Raw genomic sequence first — 23,338 nt, forward strand, 5'->3', positions numbered from 1 at the left:
ACACACCCGCCGCCTTCCCTCCTGGCATCCCACTCACAGCAGTCCATGGGCCAACCTCAACCATCGCCCTTCCTCGCATCTCCTTCAAACTCAAATTCATTCTCCATGCCTTCCTCACACGCACGCAAATCTATGTCAATGTCCCAGCCGCCTCAATCGGCCTCCCTCCACAATCCATATTCTCTCCCCCCACCCCACCCCCATCAATTTGTCCCAGCTCAAGAACTCGGCCTTCAAGATCCAGATATGGTCGCGCGGCTGAGTCTGGTGCAGATGAATGAAATGTCGAGGCGGGCCGCGAGCGATGCGGAGTTTAGGACCCCAACTTCGATGCCGAGGTCGGGTTCTGGTGCTTCGGGATCGTCGGCGGGTGAGGAGATGCATATGCACAGGACGAGTGGGACGCATTCGCATTTGCATCGAGGGGGGCAACAGCAACAGCAGTCGCCATCACAAGCGTCAACACAAGACGGCAACGCTACGTTTATCCTTCCCCCTGATATGAACTGGGACGCGCCAACGACAATGCATGAGGGACTGCAGGTTTTTACAGTTGGTCATCTGTTGCCCCGGAGTAGCGCGGAGGATCAGAATGGGAATTGGATGTTCAATGTTAATTCTTCGACGGGTGCCGTGCCTCCGCCTGCAGAAGGTGAAGGTGAAGGCGAGGGAGGGAATGACAACGACAACGACACTGACACCGACAACCTACCATCGGAACCCGATCCATATTCTGAAGAAGTCGTACGTCCGACGTTGTCTAATGGACAATCTCAATCTTCGACTACGCCTACGACTATCCGTGTTCGACGGTCTACGTTCGTGCCGGGATGGGCTGTTCCTCCTAGGGTGCTGCTTGTGGACGACGACGCGGTGAGCAGGAGATTGAGCAGCAAGTTCTTGCAGGTGTTTGGATGCATGATCGATGTTGCTGTGGATGGCGTTGGAGCTGTGAATAAGATGAACCTTGAAAAATATGATTTGGTGCTCATGGCGAGTCCTTTTTCTCTCTTTGTGTATGCTACGAACTAATTTGATGTTTTTAATTGGGAACGCGACAGGACATTGTGATGCCCAAAATGGACGGAGTTAGCGCTACGAATCTCATCCGCCAATTCGACCACATGACCCCCATCATTAGTATGACGTCTAATTCAAAACCGAGCGAGATTATGACGTATTATTCATCTGGGATGAATGATATTTTGCCCAAGCCGTTTACGAAGGAAGGGTTGTTGGATATGTTGGAGGTGTGTTTTATTTTATTTTATACCAAGAGCTGAGGATCTATATATTGATGCGGCTTCACAGAAACACCTTATGCATCTTAAAGTTATCCAACAAATGTCGAAAGTACCACGTTCGCTCGGCGTCCCTCCTCTATCAGACCCGTCTTTTAGCGAAGCACTCGCGGTTGGGGCGTCGCAATTACAACGACACACTTCAGCGTCCAATCCCGGTTCCTCATCTAATTCATCCTCCTCTTCTAGTCTGCATCCGATGGGAATGTCGGGGTACGACGATGATGGACGGATTAACCCCCTAGCTGGGATGGGTCTATCTGACGAGCGATACGCAGCGATTCTCAGAGATCTCGTTACTCAGGAGAGTTTTTCGGGCGTAGGAGTGCCCGAGGGCTTTTCATTCGGTCTAGCAGGTGCCTTAGGTTCTGAGATGGGAGGGGAGAAGCGGGGATTGGACGATGAGGGCGATGGGAGAGAGGGGAAAAGGGGACGGTTTGAGATCATCGAGTAAGTTTCATCAGAATGGATACCAGTTTCGGAGACGCTTTTTCTTTGATGCCAATCCCATGGACTTGCTTTTGCGAGCGTTTGGGTATGGCGCGTTGTCCACTCGTACTTCTCACTTTCCTTTACGTATTCTCGTCACGTCATGATCTTCATACCTCATGTTACCATGCTTTACTTTGCGCTTATGCCCGTCTTCATGATATCATATCCTACGCTTTCGTTTCCAATTTCGCCCTTCTTGTATCAAGAATGTTTTTCCTTCTCTTCTTTTTTTTGTTCTCTGTATTACCGTTGTACTCTATTGCTGTGGCATATCGTATACGAATTTAGCTTGTGGAGTCGTCAGATTGGCACAACTATTTGATGGGTTAATAACTTGAAAACGTCGTGGTCTCCTAGCCAGACTAATCAATCGAAGTCGTATTAAGATTTTATGGTATGTTCATGGATGCTTTCCCCATGGCATTAGCGCAAACACTCCGCCATTACCCTGCCGCATCGGGAATTATCGAGCCTGTCAAACAACATGATGCAGTTACCTGAGTCACGTACACACCCTAGATTTTTCATCTTGCCTGGTGAAACTAAGCTCATTCCGGGATAGTGGGTTCTTGCCCACATAAATGTAAGTTCCGATATATGCCGCGTCAGCAATATTGTGGATCGATAAAGCTCCTTCCTGACAAGTATTCCTCATCGAAGATCTGATCGGTGAACTGGCCCGGGGAGTACTCGAAGGTCAGTTTGTTTATACCACACGTATGGATAAGGCAGGTGTCAATGCGTGGTTCTGGTTAGGCAGAAACGTGGCTCAGCTGCCAGGTATTGGCTTGAGATTCCAAGATCTGAGATCGATACTTATCATGATAATAGGACTTTTGCGCGCGAAGGTTTTGTGTACCCTTTTGGCCTCTCAGATAAGCTTGAGTCATCGAGACTTGAATTGAAAAGGTTACAGCAACAGATATCACAATTAAGGGCACAAAAATAAGATGGGGGAATGTAAACAAAAAGCGTACGAGAAACATCAGCAGAAGAAGAGTCACAAAATCATCGACGCAAAGGCATCCAGTATTACGCCTAGAGAACTTGCGCGTTATACAGCTTCGCATACTCGCCATCGCCTTCGATCAGTTGATGATGCGTCCCTCGCTCGACCACGCACCCATCCTTCATGCATCTGCCACGAGGTATCAATTTCATCTGTGGCTAGCACGGTGTTTTTACTTACATGATCTGATCAGCCTCCTTGACAAGATGGTGGAAGCGATGGGTGACAAGGATCATCGTCTTTCCTTGGCGGACATGGTGAAACTGAGTAAGAATATCGCGTTCCGTGATAGCGTCCAAAGACGACGTGGCTTCATCGACTACGACTAGTCTGATGTCTGTGTGATTAATCCTCATAAAAGTTCTAGCACTGATGACGAGGCAATGAAATGAGTAGCTATGACACGGAAGTAACGGCAAAGTACGTACGCTGCAAGTCGTTGTTTTTCACCACCTGTCACCATTTGTTAGTTAGCGAAAACGTGTGCATAAACCGCAAGTACAGACCTGAGATTGTGACTGTCTGCTGGTTATGACGCGCTAATTCTTCCCGTAATCTCTCAGAGATAGTGCCATAAGCTCCGTCGGCCCACGCGTTCCCGATGTCATGAGTAGGTTTCACCTGTGTATCATAGCCATTCTGCAATTTTGAAACCCAGTTCGTGCAACTACCCATTTTGGCTGCTTCTTGAATTTGCTCATCGGTCGCATGAACACAGGATGGCAACCCAAGGCAGATGTTCTCCTTCACCGACATGGGAAACAACAGGGGAAGCTGGGGCAAGAATGCGATTGATGCGCGCACATCATCGGAATCATACGTCGACAATGAATTGTCGTCAATCAAAATTTCCCCTTCGGTAGGATTGGAGAGACGCGCAATGAGCTTCAATAACGAAGATTTCCCGCTGCCATTGACACCGACAACAAGAACAAGCTGACCAGGAGCAATCTCCAGGGTGACATTGTCAAGAGCTTTGTGACTGCATTTCTCGTAACGAAGCGATACTTGTCTATTTATATCATATGCACCAAAGTTAGCAGGTCACCGCATTTGTAGCATGAAGCTCACCGAAAAGATATTTTCATCCCATCCGACGAGCTACATTGTGAGGGATCTGGATAAGACATCGGTCCATTGGATATTTTGCTCTTGTAACCGATAGCGTCGTAGAGCCACTCTGCCTGAAGGCACAAGCTCTTTATCGATGTATTCATCCCATATTCGCCTATGCTTAGGGAAAGCCTGTTGGTCGCTTGTTGCAGCAGAGCAATTGCCATCACAGAAGAAGGGGAAAGACGATAAGGCAAAACCAGCGCATAGACCGCCTTGAAGTATGTTAGTACATCAGACGAGTGACATCCAATAACTTACGAGTGGAAGGTCGAGGGTTAAATTGATTAGGAAGTCCCAGTACCACCTTCTGACCAAACCACCTGCCCAGGGAAGCGGTTCAGTCACAATTTCATCACCGAGCTGCCTAGTCGACTTTCGGTATTCTGCACAACCCGTTAGCATAGGCACGCTTAAATGAACGTTGTCTTACCGGAGTGGATGCTGTTGGTGGCGCCGTTGAGTATCAGTTCCTCTCGATATTGAGGTGAAAATGCCAGGTCATATAGAGCTTTCATTTTCTTGAAAGGCACGTTGAGTGTATAGAAGATGTATCCTACCACGAGTTTGTTTCAGAAAATAGCAATAGTCCTCAGTGACCACGAACCTTGAGTACCGGTAACATTGGATGGTGCCAACCAGCGGACGAGCGGATGAGCAATGCAAAATAGAAACAATACCTCTCTCTCCGGACTTGGTTTGTGTAGTACTGCGTTTATCAAGACGGCTACTTGCGACAATAGGGAAATGGTGGTGCGAGTGATGTGAAATAAACCTTGTAAAAATGACGAGCCCGGTACATCCGACGCAAAGTGGCCCCTCACGGGAAATATTGTGTAACAATCTAAAAAATCATATCACAAAAGGTTTTGAGCAGTCGACGAAGATCTATACCTTGCATCGAAGACGCATCCACACGCATACTGGCTGAAAATATCGTTTATGGTCTCAATATGGATACAATTCTCGATGGATCGCGTCACCTTCAATAAGCTGGGGAAGGAAATGTGCTTTCAAGCGACTATTAATGACGTCGTTCACATGAGCTCTACAGGTAATGATAAGCCAGCCACCCGGACAAAGAAATCATATGAGCGTACAGGCAGCGACTGCAAGTAGGTTCAACGATGGCGCAGAGGAACCCTCCGTAGATGGCAATATCAAGTGAATCGTGAGACACGTTTCCCGAGGACTGACCCTCGACCTGCATAGGATAAGTTTCAGACATCGGATTCGGGCTCATCACTCACAAAATTGACTATGGAACCTAAACAGAAGAGAAGTAGTGCATCGGAGATGCCAAGCCACAGCGTGACACAGATATGGCCGATCAACAGCCCAGGACCTAGAAAATATATTTCTCCGAGAAGCCTCCGAGCATAGGATAAGTTGGTGAAGGAGACAAAATACTGTCCAATCCAAGCTCGAATGTCCGAGGTCCAGTTGAGAGGTGACGGGCTTTCGTAGGCAACTGTATATATGCCGTGACTCAAAGTTCGTGGTGGGGGGTAAGGGGAAGAGACTACATCCAGAATACAAGAAATCATCGGTTTCTTCTCGTCGGCCATAATCGTATACGCGCGAGAAATGGTGGTCTCTGGAAACTATGTGATCGAAGGCACGTATGCTGGGGAGTATTTATGAGTTATTTGAAGGACACACACCGCCTCTTAACTCGTGCCACCGCTACTCTTGTGCTTCGTGGATGAGGCAGCCAATAAATGAGAACCTGTGATTTCTGGAAGCGATCGATTTGACATCGACAGAGTGGTGCAACGAAAGGGCCCACAGATCCACGACCTGTTGCGACACAAGTACGGATGCTAGATGTCAGACACCCCATAAGGAGAAGGGCTGTGAGGATTCAGGAGGGTGTTGTGTGTCCCAGGAGACAAAAGTCCGACACCAATAGGACAATGTGTCCGTGACTGGTGCTTCTCCAAAGTCCTACTAGGCCAGTATGGCCACATGCCAGTGTGCGCGGGTACACACAATAAAAAAATGTTTTGGCCATCATAATAGATGCTCCTTGATTTCTTGTGAGCTAGTAGTATCCAGAAAAGCAGCTTCCTGCAGGTGATATGCATCTTGTAGAAATCGCATTGCACGAGAAAGGATCATCGATGGCCATATCCGAGTCAGCCCGAGGAGGAAAAACGACCACGAACCTCTGTTCGAACAAGTGTGAAAATACTCGTGGAGAAATTGTCAACAACAGTTCATTTCGGTCGTTGAAACTTGGAATGCCCTCATCGCGCCCACAAGCAGCTTGCGTTTGTCACGATGTTTTCGGCTAGGACAACGCTATGATCCAGCAGCGGGGCCGAAAAACCTGAAACCAGCAAATCACTTCCCACATATGGCTTGAGAATAAACACGGACGCTAGCTTTATAAAGTCGTTGAGCTAGCTCAGCCTAGCTGATGGTCGAGCAAAAATATTGATGTCATGACCTTAATGAATAATGCAGCGTGATGACCCGGGCATGTGAAAATTTTGGTGATCAGTATTGTGTTAATAATAATGGGCAACTACGGACATCCTGGGCCAGCGTGTACACCGAGGACACACCGTCGAGATTGAATCGCCGGTCAGACCGGTCATACTTGGGTGCACAAAACAAAGAAGAATGCAAATTGTCGAGACTAATATTACGTACAAGCGTTTCTCGAATCGGAAGCTGTTGTGCACCTAAATTTACTTCCGCGCCAATTTTGAATTGTTAAGAAGTAGCAGTTGAGTAGCAGTGTTGTTTCATAGTATAGCGAGTTTTTGTTGTGTGCTTGAAAAAAAAAGGCCACGTTGCGGCCCTGCGGAACTTCACTGTAACAAACGTTGTCAAGGGGAAGGCTCTTCCTGCCCGATTTACATACAATTATAGATAGGCCGCAATACCGCAACAAACCTGATCTATATTTCCTTTGTGTATTTCAAACAAGGGACTGCTTTGTACCCTCCGGATTCAACCATGAGTTCATTTTCTCCCATACATCTTCCTGCTCCTGTGTCCACTCTTGTGTCTTTTCCCTGACACACGCAACGCACAAGCCCTCGGCGGCCCAGTCTATTTGCTTAATTTGCTCAAGCATTTCGAGTGGTTTGCAGACGCCAGAGTCAGATATTGCGGGCGTTATTACAAGCAACATCCATTTGTCCGCAAATACATCTGTACATGCCATATGAGGAGTTGCAGGCTAAAATAAATAATGAATTAGCACACAGGCTTATGGTCACACGAGAACGGAGCAAGTAATAAATAAAGTAAATCTTCCAACGTTCGGTACTCAGTATTTGATGAAGGCTATAACAACTGAAGCCAGTGGAACATGTCAACAGAGTCATCGTTTGATTAGGATCTCATTTCCCGGTGACTCTCCACAAGTCAAAATATTACTGCGGTGGCTACTTCCTCGGAATCAGATAACAGGAACACGCACCGGTGTGAACAAAACAGGGGTGAAATGTTCCACGATGCCGGTCATCAGGCTTCTGCACCGCTTAACATCTGTAGGGGGTAGAACGAGGCGTGGCGTCGAGGATGACCCTGGCAAGCCATTTGATTTGATGGAATTTTCCAGATCCAAGTCATCGTCCTCAGGTTCGAATTCAGAAGTCGTGACGAGGCTGTAATATATGCCCTTTCGGATCTGGAATAGTGGAATCAGTTTCTCGATATTTTGTGCCAAAACCCTTGGAAATACCGAACGAATGAAAAAAAGTATCCGACAACAGTGAATATTTTGTCCCCCGATCATAAATAAGACAGAATAATCACCGAGACCTAGCGGTTGCCTCCCTTCAAAAAAAGGACCGCAGGAGTTGGACGCTTGCCCATCAGCAGCAGCATACACAAATTCTCCGGAACAAAAAAATTGCTCATGAATAATAGGAACGAGCCACTCCCAGCGTTGGAAGCAACATTCCCAGACGCGAGGAGAACACACAGCCTGAAGCACAGCATGTACAAAATCAGGCATTTACCATGCCACAAGGGAACCCCCTTGGGACACTACATGATCGCCCGCCACGCGTCGGGTAATGTAAGATTTTCGAAGGACCGAAGAGCATGCACAAATATCTGACTGGCCATTGTAATGAACTATCGTGCCACAAAAAGAAACCAGCAAGTGGCAAGCGTATCCAAAGAAGCTCGCTTTTCATAATGATTCCATTCACTAACGCAACAACAAAAAGGAACCTAACAAAAAACACAAGTATGACAGAATGGAGATGAACTCACCGAGGGAATCTGATACGAGTGCGCCAGTGCCAGTGCCTCTTCTAGATGGTTCCTAGGATGTGCGAATGGCTGAGGTCCCTGTGGAAACATCGACACAAAGTAAGCCCGTGCCGACATGTGCACACCAGGCAAATCAAGCTGATCTGGGGAAGAGACACGCAGGATCGCCGCAACATGCGAGAAGGGTGCTTGAGCGGAAAGAGGGCTGCAGGAGCATCAAGATTGTTTTCTGTCAGTTCCACCACGACAGAATGCTCTCACGTATCATGGTATAGATGCTCCAGCAGCGCTGTCAAATCTTGGACTTGAACACCGAGTTCTGGTGGAATCAATACTTCAGAGTCGGCGCTGATCTCGCTATCAAGCATCCTTTGAACAAAGCGAGATTGTCGACGCAGTAAACTCCCATGCAACTTGAAGCAAACCTCCTTATTGCTCATGCTGCGTGATCGAACGACGATGGAGCCATCGTTGAACCAGTATGTAGGATGCTGTCTGACGTTGTGCGGCTCGGTGGTCATGGTCGTGCATAAGCTTGCCTTGCTGCCTGTTGTGCGCCACGATAACCAATATGTCAAGCCTGCAGCCAATGAGACAGGAATGAGTGTGAACAGCGCTCGACGGCTAGCGGTAACGTTTGTCAAGTTTGCCATGAGAGGTATTAGTGGCACACGATGTGAACGGCGTCGTCTCACGGAAGCAAATCTTCGACCTCACTCTGGCACCGTAAACACCATGATGTCAATGCACTAATGGACCTACATACGAAGATACTCAAGGTCCCAAAGGATGTCTATGTTGATGACAGGAACGACTTGAATGTGCCCAAGTCGTAACTGTGCACCCTTTATGTATCAAGTTAAAATGAGTACAATACTGTCTAAGTACACGAAACACTGGGACGAGACATAAAGTACTAGTACAGCACTTTACTCAATCTTTGTATTGAATTTAACAAGACGTCGCCTTGCTTTATGACTTTGTCATATTGTGCGTTCTTGAGCGATGGCCGCGTCGTCTCCACAATACCGTGCACCTTGTCGATGGTGCAATGCAGACGCCCGTTGGCAATAAACCGTGAGAGCTCACTAAAAGAGATGCTCAGAGACAAGGAATATGTATGTGCAGATAATACATGCCTGTCAACGAACTCGACGCTGACGCCAAATGCACCACTAAGACTTTCAAGAGTAAGGCTGCGGTAGGACTCCAGAAGTTGGCTGTATGCCAGGATGCGCATCTCTCGTACATAGTAGCGGGTATGAGGCGAAAGGAGTCGCGAGGGCAGGAGATACGTCTGCTCAAGGGTCGCTGTGGGAATGGACGCGGCATGTCAGTCGTTATCAATCACATCAGACAAGTATAATGTGAGGCTAGACAAGGGTCTCGGAAGTGGATTGTAAGTATGAAAAAACGTACCGAGTGCGACGAAGAATTTTGCGTAGTGACAGTCGTGAAGGTTGTTTAAGAGGTCTCCAAGGATCGGAATTTCGGGCAAAACGGAGATAACCTCTGGTGCGGTAATGAGCTACAGAAAATATGATCAGCAGTGAGAAATACCAGGAGAACAAGCATACCCGTTTCTTGAGATCTACTCGTTTGAGAGTGAGAGCGTTTATGATGATGGTGAGAGCGACGAAGTCGTTGTACGTTGTGAGTTCAGTAGCAGTGAATGTCGATAGTGCATCGAGGAGAAGTGCGCCACCAGCCTTAAGCTGGCGGATGGATATCATGTGGAGCCCGCGGTAGACTTTGAGACGATTACGCCTATCCCAGTCACCACCCTCCTCGATGAATCTGGATGGTATGTCAATTCAATGTCGCGGTAAAGCTTTGCGATAGCGCACCTTTCTGCTTTTGGGAGGTTCTCAGTGATAAGGCCATTATCACCGAAGAAAAATCCTAGTCGGATGAGAGTGAGCACAATATCTATCCTCGAGCCAAGGCCAGGTGTTTTCTCGAGGGCAAGCTTTTGTGCAGCGACTGCACCTTCCTTTATGTATAGATAATATTCAGTACCTGTATGACTTGGCATAGGAAAGACGTACCTTGTCACCAATTCGAGTTAGATGATTGGCTCTAGCTTTCAAAGCATCTGATATCTCAGATTCTCCCTCTTGCTTCTCCGCCTCTGCCAGTCTCTCGTCTAGCTTCTTGAGCTCTTCCTCATTATCTTTCTCCATCGATTCGAGCAACGCAGAGTCAGGCGTTAGAGCACCTGCAGATATTACTAACTTATAATACGGCGACATTTCTGCACACACCACAGATCAAGTCAATAACATTAAGATGATCTCATTACTTACTGTCTGCCTTGATTCCTTCAAGCAACTGTTTTCGTGCATTGTCGTGAAGTTGCCCGAATGTTGGTGAGATAAGAGTAAATAGGTGCTGCGGGAGGCTGAGATTTGGTATCGGAATGATTTCTTCTGCCATGACTGTCAGTGTTAGGGAGCTTTCCTTGGCTTACCTTCGACGCGTCAGTCTCACAAGTTCATGTAATTCCCACGGTGTGAAGACGCGTCACACCTATGAACGCTTTCTACTATAGTACCATCAAAGTACCATAGCCGTAGCCCACACTGAATCATGGCATCTACTCAAGACCTCCTCAAGCAAGCTGCAGATCTCACGTCCTCTAACCCAAAGCGTGCAGAGGAGCTTTACAAGCAAATATTGAATTCTACGGGTGCGCTGAACAGTGTATGTCTTGACTGGTGCTAATCATGGTCTCAGCGTCAACCTCCAAGGGATCGGCAGTCAATGCCGACAAGGAACAGTCTTTGCGTGACCAAGAGTTAGCCTTGATAAAACTCGCAGAGCTCTATCGAGATCAAAAGTGAGTCTTGCAAAGTCTGTTGTTTTACGCAAGCCTCACTCCAGACAGAGATGCCAGTGGCTTAGCGCAAGTCATCACACTCTCGAGATCATTCATGTCTTCAACTGCCAAGGCAAAGACTGCCAAGCTGAGTGAGTGCCTTCTGTTCTTGACCTGCTATACTTCGTTAATGTCTCCCTGCAGTCCGCACGCTTCTTAATTACTTTAACTCTATTCCTAACAGCCGGCAAACCCAGATCGATGTCCTAACCGACAACATTGAGTGGTCAAAGCGCGAAAAGCGCATCTTCCTTAAACATAGCTTGGAAATCCGACTCGTTTCCCTGTAAGAAACACTTCTACTTCTTACGACAATGCTGATCATTGGTGCAGGCAGCTTGAAGCACTGCAGTACAAGTTAGCCTTAACGCGAATCGACGCACTCTTGACAGAGTTGAAAAGGTTAGATGACAAGATGATTCTTACCGAAGTACACTTGCTCGAGAGTCGCGTCTACCGTGGCATTGGAAACCTGTCGAAGTCCAAGGTTAGTCCTTCGAGTGCCATCCCGGTATTCTCATTATGTGCCCTTACGTCCGTGAAATGCAAAGGCTGCCCTTACTTCCGCCAGGACTGCTGCAAACTCAATATATTGTCCTCCTCATCTTCAAGCAGCGTTAGACCTCCAATCTGGTGTTCTCCATGCCGAGGACAAAGATTACACTACTGCATACTCATATTTCTATGAGACTTTCGAGAACATGTCATCGCAGGATGACCCAGCAGCGCTGAACGCACTTAAGTACATGCTTTTGTGCAAGGTCATGTTGAATATGGTGTGTTGTCACTGATCTTGACTCGTCAGTCATTTTGATGTGTGTTCCAGCCCGAAGATGTAACATCACTTCTCTCTATCAAGCTTGCGGTGAAATATGCTCAGCTTCGCGAGATCGAGAGCATGCGTGCCATAGCGCTTGCGCACCAGAATCGGAACTTGTCAGATTTCGAGAAGGCCCTTCGGGATTACAAACATGGTATATTATACTCCATTTACACAACTTGTTGTTGACTTGTCATTGGTACACAGAACTCTCGTCCGACCCTACTATTCGCTCACATCTCGCAGCGCTTTACGACACCCTTCTCCAGCAGAATTTGCTGCGTATCGTTGAGCCGTACTCGGTGGTAGAGATTGACTACGTTGCCAAACAGGTCGGGCAAGGACGGCAGGACGTTGAGGCCAAGTGCGTATTGAATCGTCTCTGTGAAAAGTAGTTAATATCGTGTTTTAGGCTATCTCAGATGATCTTGGACAAGGTGTTCCACGGCGTGCTGGATCAGGGACGAGGATGCCTGATCGTATTCGATGAGCTAGAAGCTGACGTGTGTCCTCTCTTCTCACTCATCTCATTCATGCTCATACTTTTTTTCAGAACACGTATGGTGCAGCAATTGGGACCCTGGAACAAGTTAGCAAGGTCGTAGACTCGTTGTATGCCAAAGTACGTCTGTTTATTGTTCCTGGCCGCTGGTCTATGCTTACGAATATCATTCAGACTGTCAAGATTGCATAGATGTAGTTGTTTATTCCTACACGTGAAATTTAACACGATGCGTATAATTAAGAGGGGGAAACGGCCACACTAGGTCAATGGTCGCCATATATGTGCTGGAAATCTGAGACCAGGAGCGTGCGTCGGTGCTGCACAGCATGACGGGGTGGACGCAATTGACACCGAGCCGACGGCAAATCGTGCTTATATATGTTAGAAACCATAACCCCTATGTCTCTCACATCTCGCACATCATGCCTCCCATTGCCAACCGACAAAAGCTTGCAGACCTAACTGTAGGAGATACAACCAAATTGCTTCATAGGCTCGAGGAATTTCGTTCTGACCTTGATGAAGCTCTGATCGATAAACTCCGAGAACCGCATGACAATTTGGAAGACGTTAAGGTGATGTGAATGATGCTGAATTGTTCACAGCGCTGATCAGCCTCTCCTTAGGACGTTTCCTTCTCTAAGGTGGATTCAACAATGCTTCCTTCATTGGGGATATCGTCTGGTCTACTTCCTCTGGCCAGCGACAAGAGGCAAGAAGCCGAAACCCTTGGATTCACCGAAATACCAGGCTGTCTTCCGATTGAGACTACACAATTTCTGATACGTTTAGTGCGCGGCCACGTCGCAACGGTGGTATGTTACCGTGGCTGATTTCCATGGTCGACTGTATACTCATTTAAACTCCAAAGACGGAAGCTGGATGTCACATCTTGATCAACATACTCTTGTTGAGAGTTGTATCGGTCATGTGTTCGGGTACCACGACGGTGAACATAATTCCAGAATTCCCTGTCCCTATTGGGAGGGGACTCCCCTCTTGGGGGCCCGCAATCGTTCCTTCCGCATGGGGCCCGTCGGGGGGGGGTCGCTTTCAGGGTGGTCGTTTCGTCCGCCTCAGCGGGGGTCGCTTGTGGTCGCCTTTGTCATCGCTTATCAATGGACTCTTGTCATCCAAGTGGCGCATCACCTTAGTCATCGCTTATTAATCACTTTTTTGTCCGAGTCCAAAACCATGCTCCTTGTCGATGTCATTCCATCCATGGTCTCACGACATCATCGCATCAAGATCCCGGCGACATATGACCAAAATACTCGAAAATCATGGACGCGTTTTCATCAGACCGTGGGAAATTTTGGCCTCATATCTTTGTCGTGCTCCTCGTCTTGCTCTGTCCATCCATGGTCTTGTGTCATCTTCTCGTCGTATTCCCGGCCGCATACAGTCATAATGCTCAGAAATATGGTGCAAAATTCAAAAAATATAAATTGGCAATGGCAGGAATTGAACTCAAGATCTCAATACGATGATCCATCTTTACCACTCAACCATAATGGCTTTTACTTTCCTAGCTCACAACGGCATATATCGTAATGTGATCTCTAATAAATCTCTTATGGCTTGCAAATGGTAGGAATGAGTCACATGCTTACAAGGGTAAAGGCCCCTCAAAGTGGGAAAACATGTCATGCTTGTGGCGCAAAGCACCGAGTTCAGAAGCTTATAGTCGTACCACCAGTATTGCCTACTCGGTGTGGTTTGTCATAATGCAGTGTAGAGACTGACATATCTGTAGCCTCATAGCAGCCATATCCACAACTTGTGCTAAACACCTCTCCAATCATTCCCTATGCAAAGTGCAACTCTTCCGCACCAAGCGTGCGCTACTTTCCTACACCAAGCGCTGCATTCTTGTATACCACCAGTATACCATGTCCCCACACTTCATAAAGCAAAGTACTACATTTGCAGTCCCCATCGCTCTCACATATGAGCATATTCTGTTGGCAGGAACCTCTGTGTCTAGGAGTACGTTCAGATACTGGTCTGTCTTTTGTATCCATTGCTGATAGTCATGTCATGGTTTAGCTATGGCTGGACAGGCTCGGCTCTTACTGGTTTTCCAGCAGTTTGGTGGTCTCCATGAACCAAGTCACCTATGTGCAACTTGGTCCAGTCCGCAAGCCACCTGGACCAGCACGAACCAGCACAAGCCAACAATATGGGAACAACGGCTTGAGCTAGCTTCAAGCCACCTCAAACTGTTATGACTTGGATAGGTTGAGCCTTCTGCAGTTGAATAGCTGATCTCGAGTGGTCTTGCATAGGTGGAAGGATGAGTTCTAAGCTCAAATGTCTAATGAGCGAGCCGGGTCATGTAAGCAGCAAGTCCATCAAAACAACTCACCAAAGGTTGTGCATCCAATAGCACTCATCTACCAAGAGTCTGCATCTTCCGCAATTTACCAAGTTGGTGGATAGTTTATTACCTTCAAAACAAATCAATCAGATAGGTGACATTGTGTACTGTGTACCTTGTACTACAGCAATAACATGCTCTGCAGTTGAAAGAGGGCTTAGAAATACAGGTGATCCACGGCATTGTACCTAGGATAGGAAATGCTCTAGCGTGGTGCCATCGGGAGCCATAATCGCATGATCTCATTCATGATGATGCACGACTAGTGTGAGCTGTCAATGGAAGGATTGGCTTCTGAGGTCAGGAAACACGGATGGCTTGATGAGGTTTAACATTTCATGTTTCTCCTCTGGCTGTTGAAGCCATATAGGAGCAAGAAGTATTCACGTCCCATAGCGAGTCTGCCAACATCAATGCTCTTTTAGAACTAAGGGCCAGCAAAGAGGAACATACACGAGTGGATTGTGTGAGGTTCTCTACATGGTAACTGGCATCATAACTTGTAAGTGAGATGAAGGTTAAACGAGTCACTGCTGGCACCTCATTCGTGATCATGACTGCCCAGTCTAAACCAAATGAGAGATTGCTCGGAACAAATAGGGCTGTGGACTGTAGCAGTCTGTCATGCCAGAGTGTTAAGAACGTGCTCAAGGGTCAAATCCGAAGGGCTTGGCTTCAGCTCGTGCGCTGCGCCCCTTACCCGAGTACGTGCCCCTAACTTCCGAAGGCTGTCGAACAATATCCGAAGGTTACCGGACGATGTCCGGAGGGCGTCGGGCGATGTCCGGAGTCCGATGTCCGATGCACGGGAATTCCGGCGGACGTTCGGGAACAAGAGATAAGACTAATCCGGACAAAGTCCGAACTAGAAAGGAAACAGCGGAGGACTACCAAAGGTAGAGGCGGAGGTGATAAGTCAATCCTAAGACGAGCGGAGGTCGACGAGAGGATAACTCAAGTCGGACGGAGGAAGGAATGAGCAGAGTCTAAGATAATATTCGAACTAAAGATGTACATAGATTCTACAGGGTTTATATACTACTAAGATGCGAAGTCCAAAGCTATACAAAGCGGTGGACGGAGCGTATAGAAAAGTCAAACGCTAGTCTATCGGAAAATAGTTAAATGAACCCGGAGATTAGATCAGAGGAAAATAAAGGGCGGAAATGAAACGAGGTACGGAAAATGATTTAGTCTAACCGGAGTAGGAACATACAAAGGGATAAGGCACGGAAGTTAGATGCGGGTCGGATCCGGACATAGATAGACGTCAGCCGGATCCGGAAATGATATGTGATAAGTCTGGGTCTGGAACGCGGGATATGACACAGAGGCACTTGACAATCAACAATACATATTTGATGGCAACTGCAGTCTGGTCAGTGATCACTTGCAATGGAAATGAGGCCACTCACATATTGGATTCCCATACATGAACAACGAGATAGTGACTCAGGGTGACATAGTTATAGCAAGCCTACCAGTGGCTCAAATGTTGGATCTCTCCATGAGCAACATTCCAAGGACAGTGCGAGCTGGAGGGTCCTGCTCAACTTAAATCAGCCAAACGAATGATGATACTCTAAGAAGCTACCAACCGTGACATCTAGGGATGAAAGGGGAGGCGAAGTGGGACGAAGATATATACCTGCCATACTACTGCGGATAGTAAATCAATCATTCTGTGTCGTGTATGTCCAACTGAATCTTGATGAGATTCACTGGTCACATCAGTAAGGAACTGTAGCTTTTGGCAGACAGTTGAGTCATATCCGGTGTGTACTCACGTTCCATGCGGCAACAACTTCAAGTTCACACACAAGCTCAAACAGTGTCACATGGAAGCTGAGGCATTCATGTATATTGGACCAATATTGGACTACATAGTAGTGTTTATATAGAGCACAAGGGTATTGAACCCCATCATTGAATCAGTCCAGGCCCAAAGCTGGCCATTGTCAATGGAATCATGAGCCCTCCCCCAACAACAAGGATCAGCCCGCATCCTATCCTTTCGGACAAGGGAAGGCCAAATTCAACAGTGAAGATCCCTGCTAGAACTCCAATGATGGCAAATGCCAAACTCTAGTGCGCCTGTCAGTAATGACTCATTGCGATGAATACCTTATTTCACCTCATCAGGAATGTGAACATCAGTATACTCACAAGGATCACAAAAGTGCCCATCTCCTCTTGTAAGTAATATGCCTATCCAATCGATATTGTCAGACCAGGCTGCAAACAAAAAAAAAGAAGATGATCGCACTGAAAAGTCAAGGTATCTCAAGCTTTGAACCAATTGTTGTGCAATTGCACACCCGATGATGCTGTAGACACAGAGAATGAAGGAGATGGAACACAATGCCTTCATAGCCAGTTGTGTACCTAGACCTGGGACTGCAAGGATGCTGGCATTGACCGCCATAATGACACTTGCCTGTCAGACAAATAGTAAGTGTTCTCAATTAGGCCACGATGTAGCACTCACCACGGTAGTTTGAGCTTTGGCCTGGGCGCTGAAATCATCAGTAAATCTCCTGATGTCCACCCCATTTATGAGACCATCAACATAAACATGTTTAAGACGATCTAGCATTAGGAATGGAATCCAAAACATAGCAACTGCAGTGCCAGTCAGGAAGGGAGACTTTTTGAGGGGTCCACGCTTCCCGGCCACCGAATGCACATCAAGCGCACTTCGGGTTGGCCATGGTGATTTAGGTATTCGTGATGGCCTTTGAATATTCAATCAGGATATGTCTGGTATGAGAAATAGCATCGTACGGAGAATATATGCTAATCTGCCTGTTCAAGATAAATTTATAGTTCCAGTCTTTCCAAGGCTCACGTACCATAGATGACGGTACATGTTCCATCCATAGCTCCATCATGTCTTGCAAAGTCCTCTGTTTTGGTCATCAACTTGAAGATGTAGCTTGAGATCAGCGTGCATGCCTACAGCGGCCATTTCCTTCATTTTGTCGGTGTAGAGAATCATGCCTCTCATGGTGTGATATGGCACTTTACACTAGGAAGTATACAGCACAAACTTGCAGCATCATTCTGTGTGCTATCTGCAGCGATTCCTATATGAGGCGCAGCTTTCCCGCGCTTCACGATGTATATGCGCGCACGCGTTCCCGCGCTTGAGTGCCTTATAGCACCAGCCATCTAGAAGCATCCATCCACTGTCCACCAAGCCCTCTAGTGCGTACATTTCCATTTCTTTTATTAGCATATCATTCCACCATTATTTTTATTATGGTTTCTCACTCATATATATCTTTGCATACCTACTCGGTAGCGCTTTGGCTCCGCATGACCACGCTTAGGCGCGCTATATAAGTGCCAGCAGTACATACTATTAGGGATCTGACTTTTCCTACTTTGCACTTTTCACCTTACTTTAGTTACTTTCCACCCACTTACTACCTAGAAACTCGCAGTAGAAATCTATTTGTTTACACTTCGCATCACTCTTCTCTTATCTTATATCATATCATCACTTAAGTTTAGTCTCTCTTATTTCCACTTACGCGCGCGCGTTCCTGCACCTTGCGCGCATCTGCGTTTTCTCGCGCTTCGCTTCCGTGCATACCCCTAGATCTTCGCTGTACTCACTTCCCCTTTAGGGTCGAACACACTTGTCTCCTCAAGTAACGCAGACTAGGCAACGTACGACCTTACAACTTTTACAGATACAGTCAGGAGCATCATTTGTTCCTCTTTGTATTGTAGTTTCTACATCAGGTTTCCAAAATATCAAAGCCGCCATTGAGCGTTCCATGGTGGATGCTTCTATTTATTCCTCAGGTTCGTCTTGTTCAGGCGCTATAATGCTGAAGAACTCACCCACACGATACCAATTCAACTTAATGCACAAAGTTCTGACATCCTGGAGAGGTATGTCAATCCCGTGGGGAAAGTACTTGGCGTGTTTCCTGGTGCAATTGAAAATGGTTGCTTCCATCAGAATGGCGATCTTTAGCTCACCAGTACTGAGTGTTACGACAAACGGTCGTGTGCGACTAGGATGATCTAAACAGCGACAACCACGACAGTGGTACCGAGTGCTGAGAGTCGTCGGCCTTTACAGACAAGCAAAGGTTGCGTACTCGAACATAGCTCGTGGTGGTTAACGAGGGGTTACGCCGAGATGATAGCGGTTTACAGACAGTGAGAGGCGTCACTGAAGGTACGAGTCGATGTCGAGCAGGTAGCTTTAGCCGGACAAGGAGTTCAAGGGTAAACCTAGTTGATTAGACTAGTTTCTGGGTAGTACCTAGTAAGATTAAAGTAAGGAATGTCTACTTTAATCTTCGACCTTATATAAGGCTACTCTATCGTATCTAAGCTCAGCTCAAAGCTGGGTTCTAATCTGCTTATCTACTTGAGTCAGAGATAGCGTCCATGAGGCGGGCTTCTATCGTAGATAGCGTCCATGCGGTACGCTTCCATCAGAGATAGGATCCACGTGGTATCCTTCTATCAGTACATGAGGCAACACGAGGCTTGCCTTCTATCTTGATAACATAATAGGTCTTCTAGACCTATGTCGTCATGTCATGTCACGTGCGGTCCAGACGCTTATCTAAGCCGGCAGTTGCCGCTTATCGTCTATCATCATCTATCGTCGTCGTCATCTGTCGTCCACAGAGCTGGTGAGACTCGTTATCGTCTATAGCCGTGCGGTGGCAGAGGGCTCTCTGCTGGCGGGGGACTCGTGCCATGTTACTGTAACATGAGCCTCCAGTTCGAGTCCTGTCCAAAACAAGTTCAATAACAAAAACCACAAAAAAAATTGACATACTTTTATGGTTCCAGTGCCGCACAGTTGTACATTCCTGGAAAAGAATATAGCCATCCACCAGTTCTAGCCAGGCAATGATCCTTCTCTCCAGAACCACATAGTAGTATATATAGATGTCTATTCCTCTCATTCGGAGGCGGCTTGACTACTAGCCAACCATTTCCTGCCGTTTAGTTTGGATCTTGACACCTTGATCCACGACTCGAGCCTCTGGAGCTGTGCATCTGAAAATTCCGTCCTGTTAATTTCCGCATATGTTTTCTTTATTCTCAGTCAAAATATATAACTCGGAATACCAGCCTGCCGCTCACCATTTTTCATGTTATAGTGTATAGAGCTCCTGATGGATGGTCCAACTCTTCCCAATCACCGCGTATTTGAGACCTGTCAAGATAGAGTTAAGTTGATACTGTGCTAAATGGAACGTCACGAACTGAGCCCAATCAGTCTGCATTGACCTCGACGTTGTAGTCGTGATGTGGAATGACGTCCCATATCAAACCAAAGCACGAGTCAGTACCCAATGAATTTATCCCTAGTAATGATATACACTCACAGCATTGTTATCTGAGTGTATTGCTGGAGTTGCGTGGGCACGGACAGGGACACTATGCTCCTGCAACTGTATCTGCTGGTCAATTGTGGGGGCTTGCATGAGGTACAAGTCTTCAAGCTTCAAAGCTGAATGTACCGTCATGTCCATGGTTTGACTTGTCAACGTTGTTCACACGATGTGATTTTGTATTTTTGAATTCACACTGTTTTATCATAATAGCCCCACTAGGAACATGCTGCAATGCTGATTTGACTAATTTAGTCACAATAACAATATATAACACTAGTACAAGATAACACCATAGAACAAGCGCAGATGCATCACCAGAAGAAAAATTAGATGAGCATTGTACTAATACTAGTGGTTGCTGGATATCAGATGTGTTCTATGTTTAGCACAGAAGTAGTACCGGGTATAAAGCTGTAAAGCAATGGAAATGGTAGTTCTAGTTGTAGCTCATCAATGATATATAGTACATGTGTGATGATTGGCGAAGATTGTACAGATTGGCCGAGTCAGTCCGCCAGTGAAGATGGTAGTAGTAGTACAGATGGGCCAGAGTCGGTCAGTCCGTCAGTGACGATGGGCAAAGCTTTGAAGATCCGATCGGCATAGCTAAAAAAAGTTGCTGGATGCTCAATGTTTCAAATGAAGACATACACTTACCTGAAGTGTTGACTTCACTTTATTTGCTGCAGCACGGAGCTTTTCAACTACGACCTGATGCAGATGACAGTGGGATGGCCACATAACGACCAATTGGGTAAACTGCTGCATAATTCAAGTAAGCTGCCGGAAGCATTACACTACGCAGTCTTACCAAATTGAACCACTTATCTACTTCTCTCTGATAGTATCTGTTACTTACTCGGAGGCGGTCATACAATTTTACATTACTTACCACTACTTTTCCATCTTTCACTAGCAACGGTCCATGAGCACCATGTGGTATGCGAGCCATTTATATGTTTGTATGATGTGTGGGGGGAGCAGAATTGATTCAGGGGTGTGGTACCTTGAGATCTCCCGAAGTAGTTGAGTTTGTGCTGAGTTGTCATAATCAGATCTTATAATGCTGTGGCAAATAAAGATAAACAATTCAACATTTGCCTAATTAGGCTGTATGAGTCTCTGATTCAAATTAGTTGGACGACGTCAACCTTTGACCTGTCATCTCAATATTGCTAACCCCTCTTCATCATTGTTCTACTTGGTGCAATCATCTTAAGCCCGGTATGTTGAAACTATCCAGAAGAAGGTGGTATTTTGGGATACTGCTGTTTTATTGGGTGTGTTACTCTTTTCCCCTTATTTCTTTGTCTTCTGGACTCTAAATATCTCCTCTTCGCCTGACTGCGCTATCAAGAACCTCCCAGTGCCCTTACAGCCTCCCTGGAACTCTCTTTTCACCTAACTGCACCCTCCAGCACCCACTTGATTTTGCTTTCGCTCATGCCAACTATTCTATATCTAACCTCCCACTATCTTTTGAATGCTTTATGTCTGACTGTAAGTACTTGAGTCCTCCCTATTCTACATCATCTCATACCCTCACCCTAGTAAACTCAAGGCCTTCTTCAAGCAACCTGTCCAGCAGCTCTATGATGTCAGTCTCGTAGTCACTCTTATGTCTCATGCTACCATTATTGGTCATATTGATTCGGGCAAGTCAAGCTCTGAAAGGTTTGCATTGTTCACTACTAGCGACTTCTTACTGATGCATGACAGTATTCGAAGTAGATACCTGTGAGGCTCAGCGCCTCTGTCTCTTGTGCCTCTCCCACATGCTGTGACCGCCCTGTACACCTGTGCATGCAGTGTACCGCAGCTTTCCTCAGCCCACTGCACCCTCCCCCTGTTACCAAATTACGCACTCTCTTGCACTGATAGCATTAAGCTCCTCTCGACCTCTTGTCTTGAATCCTTATTTTGTTAACGACATTGAAACAGGCCAAATAGATTTCATGTGGTTAATTTTTTGTTCTCTATTCACATATGACAGGCAGAACAAAGTAATGGGCTCATTCACAGTGGTATGAATGGAGTGATGGGCCCAAGCAGATACTACCTCATATATGGCTGAACCGATGCTGCGGCGATATGGCGCCCAAGAGAGCCCATATCATGTCCACTGAATTGAGTAGGCCCGGACCTCGTATGTGCGGCGGATGGGTGGGCCTGTAGCACCACTTTCATGAAAACCGCTGGGCCCTGCTCATGATCTTGGAGCTCATAGGCTGGCCCCATAATATGACCGCAGCCCCAAGGGCCCATATGCATTCCTCTGGGCATCTGCATGAGCCCAGGGAACTCACAATTGTATACCGTCGGGCCTACGCCCTGTAGGGCGGCAGGCAGGTGGGCCCAATGACATGAGATCAACCCAACAGGCCCACCCCCTCACGTCGAAATATGCATATGGGCACGTGGACCTACTGCCGGTGGCAGGATGTGGCCCAAGAGTGTCTTAAATCAGGGGTGGGCCCACATCACATCACACGAGCAGAATAGGCCCAGTCCTGGCTAACGGGATTAACAAGCAGGCCCAGTTGGGTTACACTCAAAGCAGCACGGTTCAGATGTAGATGTCAATGAAAATGTCGATTTCGATGCAGACGACGATCACGATATCCCAATAGACCTTCTGGCAATGATCAAATACCCTGGACATTCACATCCAATCACGAATTACTTCAGAATTGCCAAGTTCCTCCAGTACAGGGAAATTGGGATGGTCCCTATGCCACTGTGTTTGTTTGTTGTCGAACACACAGGATTTCACTTCGCTTATGACCTGTTAAGACCATGCACAAAGGGTAGGACTGATTCTGAGGGGCTTGGCTTCAGCTCGTGCGCTGTGCCCCTTACCCGAGTATGTGCCCTTAATTTCAGATTGGTGTCTGAAGAAAGTCCAAAGACGTCTGAAGGACGTCCAAAGGCACGGGAAACTTCGGAAGGACTTTCTGGACAGGTGCAAGTAACTTCCGGATGAGTGTGGGAAAGTTCCGGAAATTACAATGAGGTTTCGTCCTAATACAGATACATGTAATGGCTACTCAGGACTTGTCCTGAGTAGAAGCAAACAGATGAAAGGCTGCAAGGACAAAGTCCGAAGCAGAATAGGTCCGGAGGACCGTGGGAAAGTTCCGGATAGACTTCCGGAAACTTCGGATGAGTGGAGGATTAGATGAGCGGAGGAGGAGCGGAGCTCTGGCCTAGGATTCCTCCCTAGGCC

The 23,338-nt window shown here is 46.9% G+C and overlaps 8 protein-coding genes across 8 annotated transcripts; 3 read left to right on the forward strand and 5 right to left on the reverse strand.

Moving 5' to 3' along the window:
• Positions 1-525: 525 nt before the first annotated feature.
• Positions 526-1,755, forward strand: F5147DRAFT_586460 (SKN7, two-component response regulator; the record flags this gene model as incomplete). Its single annotated transcript, XM_041431928.1, has 3 exons — positions 526-1,014; positions 1,062-1,250; positions 1,312-1,755. 3 exons carry the CDS (start codon positions 526-528, stop codon positions 1,753-1,755), a joined length of 1,122 nt encoding a protein of 373 aa, XP_041286424.1.
• Positions 1,756-2,681: 926 nt separating this feature from the next.
• Positions 2,682-5,673, reverse strand: F5147DRAFT_724273 (P-loop containing nucleoside triphosphate hydrolase protein). Its single transcript, XM_041439025.1, has 12 exons — positions 5,166-5,673; positions 5,016-5,119; positions 4,899-4,963; positions 4,810-4,842; positions 4,523-4,759; positions 4,349-4,471; positions 4,177-4,301; positions 3,874-4,130; positions 3,309-3,814; positions 3,231-3,255; positions 2,983-3,171; positions 2,682-2,931 (listed from the first exon to the last, which is right to left on the reverse strand). The coding sequence occupies exons 1-12, from the start codon at positions 5,481-5,483 to the stop codon at positions 2,832-2,834; spliced, it is 2,082 nt and encodes a 693-aa protein (XP_041286425.1). The 5' UTR covers positions 5,484-5,673; the 3' UTR covers positions 2,682-2,831.
• F5147DRAFT_724274 (uncharacterized protein) lies at positions 5,660-6,002 on the reverse strand (the record flags this gene model as incomplete). The annotated part of the gene is made up of 1 exon (XM_041439026.1): positions 5,660-6,002. One exon carries the CDS (start codon positions 6,000-6,002, stop codon positions 5,739-5,741), a length of 264 nt encoding a protein of 87 aa, XP_041286426.1. The 3' UTR covers positions 5,660-5,738.
• Positions 6,003-6,569: 567 nt separating this feature from the next.
• On the reverse strand, positions 6,570-8,866 carry F5147DRAFT_724276 (uncharacterized protein). The gene is made up of 4 exons (XM_041439027.1): positions 8,416-8,866; positions 8,155-8,359; positions 7,352-7,561; positions 6,570-7,108 (listed from the first exon to the last, which is right to left on the reverse strand). Exons 1-4 carry the CDS (start codon positions 8,805-8,807, stop codon positions 6,845-6,847), a joined length of 1,071 nt encoding a protein of 356 aa, XP_041286427.1. The 5' UTR covers positions 8,808-8,866; the 3' UTR covers positions 6,570-6,844.
• An 11-nt stretch (positions 8,867-8,877) lies between these two features.
• Positions 8,878-10,644, reverse strand: F5147DRAFT_724280 (26S proteasome subunit RPN7-domain-containing protein). Its single transcript, XM_041439028.1, has 7 exons — positions 10,461-10,644; positions 10,203-10,408; positions 10,002-10,147; positions 9,732-9,951; positions 9,574-9,682; positions 9,294-9,465; positions 8,878-9,242 (listed from the first exon to the last, which is right to left on the reverse strand). The coding sequence occupies exons 1-7, from the start codon at positions 10,588-10,590 to the stop codon at positions 9,071-9,073; spliced, it is 1,155 nt and encodes a 384-aa protein (XP_041286428.1). The 5' UTR covers positions 10,591-10,644; the 3' UTR covers positions 8,878-9,070.
• A 99-nt stretch (positions 10,645-10,743) lies between these two features.
• On the forward strand, positions 10,744-12,546 carry F5147DRAFT_780153 (proteasome regulatory particle subunit; the record flags this gene model as incomplete). Its single annotated transcript, XM_041442411.1, has 11 exons — positions 10,744-10,843; positions 10,891-10,993; positions 11,042-11,124; positions 11,177-11,318; positions 11,366-11,519; positions 11,584-11,808; positions 11,859-12,006; positions 12,060-12,216; positions 12,265-12,355; positions 12,406-12,474; positions 12,529-12,546. The coding sequence occupies 11 exons, from the start codon at positions 10,744-10,746 to the stop codon at positions 12,544-12,546; spliced, it is 1,290 nt and encodes a 429-aa protein (XP_041286429.1).
• Positions 12,430-13,764, forward strand: F5147DRAFT_724287 (uncharacterized protein). Its single transcript, XM_041439029.1, is given in 6 exon segments — positions 12,430-12,474; positions 12,560-12,629; positions 12,646-12,652; positions 12,672-12,932; positions 12,984-13,172; positions 13,229-13,764. 3 exon segments carry the CDS (start codon positions 12,780-12,782, stop codon positions 13,523-13,525), a joined length of 639 nt encoding a protein of 212 aa, XP_041286430.1. The 5' UTR covers positions 12,430-12,474; positions 12,560-12,629; positions 12,646-12,652; positions 12,672-12,779; the 3' UTR covers positions 13,526-13,764.
• Positions 13,765-16,660: 2,896 nt separating this feature from the next.
• Positions 16,661-18,333, reverse strand: F5147DRAFT_658033 (uncharacterized protein; the record flags this gene model as incomplete). The annotated part of the gene is made up of 9 exons (XM_041434364.1): positions 16,661-16,822; positions 16,904-16,945; positions 17,004-17,174; positions 17,226-17,326; positions 17,590-17,672; positions 17,872-17,962; positions 18,031-18,074; positions 18,138-18,169; positions 18,274-18,333. 9 exons carry the CDS (start codon positions 18,331-18,333, stop codon positions 16,661-16,663), a joined length of 786 nt encoding a protein of 261 aa, XP_041286431.1.
• Positions 18,334-23,338: the final 5,005 nt, after the last annotated feature.

This window comes from Suillus discolor, assembly GCF_016758755.1.
Source record: "Suillus discolor strain FC423 chromosome Unknown F5147scaffold_99, whole genome shotgun sequence".
Classification (NCBI taxonomy): domain Eukaryota; kingdom Fungi; phylum Basidiomycota; class Agaricomycetes; order Boletales; family Suillaceae; genus Suillus; species Suillus discolor.